This window comes from Branchiostoma belcheri, unplaced genomic scaffold (assembly GCF_001625305.1).
Source record: "Branchiostoma belcheri isolate BF01 breed outbred unplaced genomic scaffold, Haploidv18h27 scaffold160, whole genome shotgun sequence".
In the NCBI taxonomy this organism is placed as follows: Eukaryota; Metazoa; Chordata; class Leptocardii; order Amphioxiformes; family Branchiostomatidae; genus Branchiostoma; species Branchiostoma belcheri.
Window position 1 is genome coordinate 360,364 of NW_017803047.1, and position 7,100 is coordinate 367,463.

General features: G+C 40.3%; 1 protein-coding gene across 1 annotated transcript in view; it reads left to right on the forward strand.

The window, feature by feature from the left end:
• The first annotated feature begins 851 nt into the window (after nt 1–851).
• LOC109466224 (TNFAIP3-interacting protein 1-like) overlaps nt 852–7,100 on the forward strand; it is a 20,843-nt gene continuing 14,594 nt past the window's right edge. Inside the window, exons 1-4 of the mRNA XM_019763890.1 lie at nt 852–935; nt 2,369–2,554; nt 4,405–4,751; nt 6,871–7,035. Of these exons, the coding sequence (XP_019619449.1) occupies nt 2,401–2,554; nt 4,405–4,751; nt 6,871–7,035 (666 nt within the window). The 5' untranslated portion in view covers nt 852–935; nt 2,369–2,400. The remainder of the gene's footprint in view (nt 936–2,368; nt 2,555–4,404; nt 4,752–6,870; nt 7,036–7,100) is intronic.

Sequence of the window (7,100 nt, forward strand, 5' to 3'; positions counted from 1 at the left end):
ACCAGGCTTCGGGAAGCGGCTGGAAAGAGTATAAATTGGCTAATTTAGTCAGAGATCAGAGGCCATCAGAGAGTTGGTATGCACAAGAGTCAAATTTTTCGCTTACATTGAACTGTATTCTTCAGCGGACCAACAATTGACATGTCTGTTTGGTTGTTTGACTGATTGATTGATTGATTGATTGATTGATTGGCTGGCTAGCTGGCTGGCTGGTTGTTGTTTAATGTTCTGCAAAACTCAAATTAAAATTATGTTAGATTCTTTGAAGACTATTATGAGATGTAACGAATTTTCTGTCGACTATTATATTGCAAGTTCAAACTGACAAAATCGCCAAGTCTCCGACTGTGGATTTCTAGTGTGTAGCTACATGGGGCCCATGTATTTGTGAATAAATTATGATCACAACATTCACAGCAAAAAAAGGCGGCAAGACGCCAACAGTAGAAAGGGGGATTTTTCTGAGTGTTTCGGAAAGCACTGTAATCGGAAAAGCGCGGTTCAGAGTTCAGAGAACCTGCAGTTTTGCACTGTCAACCTGACTGCGTGGCGTCGGGTATTACCCAGAAGGGGAAGTAGTGCGGACCAATCTATTGTTAGCTTTTAGGGGTATTTCTAATTTCGGTATTTTTTAAAAATCTGATTACTAAAATCTGCTAACTACTCAATAAGAATTTTATTAGTTTATCAAATGTTTATAATCAATACAGTGTGAGCAAAAAGTTTCACATGGAGCTTTTTTTCTTGCTAGATAGAACATGTATTATGTCTGGACCCCCATTCCCCATTGTTGAATGGGACAGACCATGGGGAATCCCCGAAACTAATCATCCGGGAGTTACCGGGCCAACCCGTGTATCCCTCCGCCGGTGCAGACTGCCATTGTCGCTCTGCGCTGCCCAAGGTGCTACGCAGTTTCGAACATGAGCGGAGAGGTACGTTATTTTGCCGTTTAGCCAGCTTCTAACGGTTCAAATCAGCGCTTTTTGGTGTGTACTAGATGTGTAAGTTCTCTAGGTTAAAATTTAGATCGTTGTAGGTGTAGGAAAAGATGTATGAATCCAACCAGGATAGTCCGCGCTGGCGTATGGTTTGGTTGAAATACGGTTGGGCGGGAGTGGGAAGGGGTGTAATATAGTGGCGGAAGGATACATAGTGAGTAACGCGGTCCTCGTTGTGGGGTCGGGGAAAAACCAATGGCGTCACCCCCTCTAGGAGGAAATGAATCACCTGTTACAAACACTGCAATGTTCTGCCTTTTAGTTTCTTCAATAGCAAACAATGAATTGCACATTTGTTCTGCAAATAGTTCCCACGTAATATACGAATCCTTATTTTGCAGTGTACCTACTAGTGTGAAATAATGAATGTGCAATGCATCATGACTCATATGCTGTTGTGCAATATTTGGTCTCGAGCTAGTCATACTTGTTTTGCAACTAGTTGTGTGAGTAAGTGTCACATGGTGCGAAGTGCAACAAAATGAGAAGTCAAGATAGAACTTAGTGTGGTTCTTACACGTACTACACTTCAGTCGCATTCTGTGGAATCCATTTTGTGAATCTAAGCTCTATTTACTGTTCAACAAGAATACAGGTAAACGTTATACACACCTGTTTGTATATTGAGTTTGAACTGGATAGTAGCCAATAGTCGCTCGTATATTTTAACGGTTGTTTACGATTTCGGTTGAACACAAACGACAAGAATTTCCCGATGATTTCGCCCTTCGGTTTTGTGCCTAAAAATGACCAAGTTAGTCTATTGGGGTTTTCCAATGCGTACGCGTCTGTCGGAAGTCTACGTATTTGCGCTGTTCCTCACTTCCGGGTTCCGGCTTCTCAGAACTTTTACCGCGTCGCCTGTCTTAAAAAAGTAACTACGTACTTAGAAGTGGATGGCGGAAGACACGTGTACGTAGAAAACAAGAGAACGAACATGCTATTTTGAAGCGTGTTCTCTGGTTGGTACAATTGCTATTGTTAGCTTTGTTTTGTCACTGGAATAGCCCGAAATCTTTGTTGCGTATCGCCTCAGTTCTTTCTTCACGTGGCATCTTTGTTATATTCCACGCTGTGCTTGTATGTATTCCTTCTTGTCACGTTTTCGCGGAAGTTGTACTTGCGACATAGGAAGTTATATTATTAAAACGCGCGAACGATATCCAAGGTAAGCATTGCGTATGTACTTCCGTCACACTTTCGTAAAACTGTTCGGGAAAGTCTTGAATAGGCCTCAGTTAAATTAAGAACCAAGCGGCGGTCTTTTAGTTTCACTACTTAAGTAGAACGGCAAAAGTTTAAAAGTGCCTAGAGGTGTTTTTTTTGTCTAAAAGAGACTTTTACTTACAAAGAAAACATTTCACCAGGTGTGTATTTGAGGTGAGGCCCCCTCATAAGAATGGCGACGGAGACAAAGCCGACCCTACCCCCCGGGACGGACCCCCCACCCCCCTCATACGACCCCGAAGCCCAGCGCCTGAGAGAGGAAAATGAGCGGCTTTGCGAAGAGAACGAGCGGCTACTGTCCCGGGTACAGGGTGTACAAGTGTTGGGTAAGTACCACCGGAAAATGAATTGTAAGACCAAGCAATTGACAGTATACAATATACAGTATACAATATTGTACAATATTGTATAAACAAGGTTGTATGTCAGGAAATCTTTACTCTCCAAGCAGAGGTTGATGGGTGGTAAGATTGTAGCATTCTTCTTATATGCTCTGTTTTCTGACAGCCGGTTCAATTAACATGTACAAGTGTTGGGTAAGTACCAAGGGAAAATGTGCTATACTTAAAAGACCAAGCAAGGACAGTATACAATGTCCTTGGACCAAGGTTGTATGCCAGGAAATCTTTACTCTCCAAGCAGAGGTAGGGTGGTAAGAATTTAGATTGTGACATTCCTCTTATATGCTCCGTTATGTGTTACATGTGTTGTCGGTAAGACCAAGCAAGGACAGTATGTCCTCAGAACAAGGTTGTATGTCAGGAAATCCTTACTCTCCAAGCAGAGGTTGATTGGGAAGGTTGTTACGTTCTTATAATGCTCCGTTTTCTGATAGCCGGTCCAATGGACATTAAAGTATACTTGTACAAGCGTTGGGTAAGTATCACAGAATAATATAAAGCCATACATATCATGTTGTTTGTTATTTTGTATGTACGTGGCCATATAAAATAAGTTTGTAACTTATGTATATCTATTGCTAATAGACAAGAGTTGTGTGTGAGAAATTCCTCAATTCTTCAAGCATATTCTCGTACCAACATCTGCTTGGAGTTTATGGGAAATATCATATGGCAGGACGCGCTAGAAAGATCTACTTTTTGTACGCACTAGACCAACATTAATTTCGATGCGGGTGCACTATATCGCTTGTTTAAAGGGATGGGCAGGTCATCAGAGTTCTAGAATATGTTCCTGATCTAAATACTTTCCTATTGGAATTTAAAGGTTTTAAAAAATAACAAAGCGCCCATTGTTTATATCATGTATATTATATTAATAGGTGGGAAATGTACTTATACACGTGTGTAGCTGTCCATGCGAATTTTGTAAACTCAAGTAGAACTTTACAGTATTACTAATTGGTTGCCTTTTTTGAAAGCGTCCTGAAAGCAAAATATATATGTTTCTGACATCAAAGTTATAAAAAAATATGCCACAAAATTGTCCTACTATCTTAAGTTTGTTCCTGATAAAGTTTTAAAACTTTCTTGGCGTTGCGCAAGCACACCCAAATATCTGTGTTCTTTTTTTCGTGAACATCGGTATTTCCCACCCAACCGACACGGGAATTTCCAGTGACTCATTTTGCCATAGAAAAAGCGCCACCTAGCGACGAAACTTTACCCGCCAGATGGCAATTTTATTTTTACTATTCACCAGTTTCCCATCCCCAGAATGCAACGCGAAAACGGGATGATCGGCATCGGAATGATCCTGTTGACGTTAAACAGCTTGCTTTTCACTGTGTTTTGAGGTGTTGGGGCATTTTATGCTCAATGTTAATTAAATTACTATGGTTCGAATCTGACAACAAATAGAGAATGAAGTTGTGTTCTTTTCAACATGGAACATGTGGTTTGTAACGTTACAGCATCATATAGCGTTTACCACTATAACGTTACAAACAATTCATTCTCTATTTGTTGTCAGATTCAACCCATAGTAATTTAATTAACCGTAGCATAAAATGACAAAACACCTCAAAACACAGTGAAAAACAAACTGTTTAACGTCACCAGGATCATTCCGATGTCTTCCTGTCCTACGCAAATGCTTTCGCGTTGCATTCTGGGGATGGGAAACTGGTGAATGGTAAAGTGTAACTACAGCCCGACACAGTACTGACACTACTCAGTAGTTTCGGGGCAATTGATACTTGTGTATTCTAAAACAGGCGAGATTCTCCACGATACGAAATGCGAGGCGAACGGGCTACGAAACCAGGTCGACGAGCTTCGATCGAAACTGTCACTGAGGTCCAACGGCAGCGAGTCTTCAGACGAACACACCCCCGAAACTCCAACCGACACCAAGGCAGAGACTACAGGAGACCTGGACACAAGAACAACACAAGAAGAAGCAGTAAAAGAGGAATCCGTGGAAGACACCGAGACCAAGGAAGAACCGGTAGCCGAAGAGACAGACCCAAACCAAGAGTTCGTGTTTGTGTCATCAGAGAGTAGCGAGCTGACCACCATGTCATCCAAAGGGACACTTAGCTGGGAACCTGAGCTGAGACCGGTTTGTTAACTTACTTTATTATTTGAAACATAGCTAGCACAGGGTTCTCACTATATATTTTTTTTCACAGCGTAGGGGTCAGGTACGAAGATAACTTTCTGTGGTGCAAGTCGCACATTGAGCAAAAAAACACCAAAAAAACATGACTTCAGACCTGTGCCTAAAGCTATTTTCTTCTTGTGTAATTGGTTGAAAACCAATGTAATACCAAAGTTGTTTAAAAATAGAAGGAATGACAGAAGTGTGTTTAGGTAAAATAGAAATCCTACGTTTCACTTGAAGTTTATGAAGTTAAAATCTGATGTTCACAAGAGAGTGATGTTCTATAGGCAACAACTGTAATTTCTGTTTATTGCTTTGCATGTTTCATTTCATGTGTATGTGTTTATTTTGTCACTTGGTTATTAATAAAGTTTTAAAAAGGATAGAGGTCAGGTGCGGAAGACAACTTTCTGTGGTGCAAGTCGCACATTGAGTCCAAAAAAAAAAAACATGACCACAGTATGGGGTCTGGCATCCTCCTCGAAAAAAAATTAAGTCATAACCATATGAGACAGGATTTTCTGTTTTTTGAGAGTCAGATTTTGTAAAGGTAGGTTTTCCCTCTGTTGTAGCTTCATTCTAAAGTCAAATTTTCAGTTTTAGAAAAGACAAACAAAACTTCCTCCAGAAAATACCCGATGGTTCATTGAAGGTGTAGTGGAAGGGAAATAGAATACGTTCTTTATATTATGGGCTAGATACAAGCGTAATGGTGAAGTTCAAGCTTAAGTCAACATTAATTTTCAACATTTCGGTATCCTGTAGTCACTGTAAGATTGGTATATTGTTATAATAGTAGAAGAGAAACTTTGTGTCAAGCCGTAAAGTGTAAGATGTGTAGCCTTTTCTACTTTCGTTGTTTATGTTTCGATGCCGCATGCAATATTGCGCAATAGGTAGCGTGCACATTGCACATTGTAAACAGCATTGAAAACGAACCATCGAGTCGGTTTAGAATGTAACATATCACCATTTTAGCACGATGAGTATTCAAGCACACGTAGAAAGCATTAAAATATAGTTAAGTGTGATACCAACAGCAACAGACTAACAGTTGAACGCTGTGCACCCTCAATACTAGTAGCAATAGCAACAGTAGCAGTAACTATCATAGGGAAGGTATCCAATGTAGTGTCAGGGCGGCAAAGCTGGATTTTCAAAGTCAATTTTCTATGCATTTAATAATTAATGCAGTAATCCTATCCCATAGCATGCCGATATCTGTGAGGCCAAAATATGATGTCGCTGACGCAAAACGGTTTCATGTTTTGAAACGTAGGCTTTTTTAGCTTTTCATGGGAGATACACACAAAAAAGAGACGCTTCAAGTAGGTTGTTTTTTGGGCTTCAAGTATGAAATTATGATAAAAGTGTGCTTGGAAATGTCAACAAATCAGTCAATATCAGACAGATTTCTGGGATTTCTTTATCCAGAATATTTTTGTTCTGCCGATCCAAAATATTGCATTGCATTAAAATCTATCAATATTCCATGGACATTTTGTATGTACTTAACCACTGTTAATTCATAGACATTAATTTGAAAAGCCTGGGTCCTTTTGTTTTGTTTTGCCGACCTAAAATTGCATCAATTGGATGCCATTAAAATCTATCAATGTTGCAAGGACCGTTCGTATTTAACTGCCGTTATTTCAAATGGCATTATGTCATGTCCAACATATGAAGAAAACAGACAAAAGTTGATGCAATCCATAGCTTCCAAAACTAATGTTACGCTACCTCACTCAAAATCAGATATCTTTAATATGCTCCTTTCATGTTCTACTCAGTTATCAGTGTAAGTTGGAAAATTCATATCTGAATCACTACAAAAGCGACACCATATTGTAAATAGCTGATATATCCCCTGAATTACAGAATGTAATAATACTCTTCCTAAGAAAACACAATAGATTAGCTCGTTAGAATAGTATTAGTTTGTGTATGTACCATTGTTGTTTCTTTGCCATACATTGTACCAGCTACAGTTGTTGAGCAATGAATTTGATTGATTGATAAAGTTGATTGATTGATTGATTGATTGATTATAACTTGAAATCCCTGCTCCTTACCCCAGGATATCACGGCGCAGTTACGGGAGGACAGCCCGGTCTTGTCGCGGCAGGTTCTGGACCTGGAGGCGGCGTTAGGTGCCGGGAGTGACCGCTCAGGGGTGGCCGGCACTCTGGCCAGGTTCGCCGTCGACGTCATGAGAAGGGAACGAGCTTATAACATACAGGAGGTGGGGAACGAGAGTAACAACTCTCGTACTCTCCAAGCAGAGGTTGATGGTGGAAGATCGTTTGC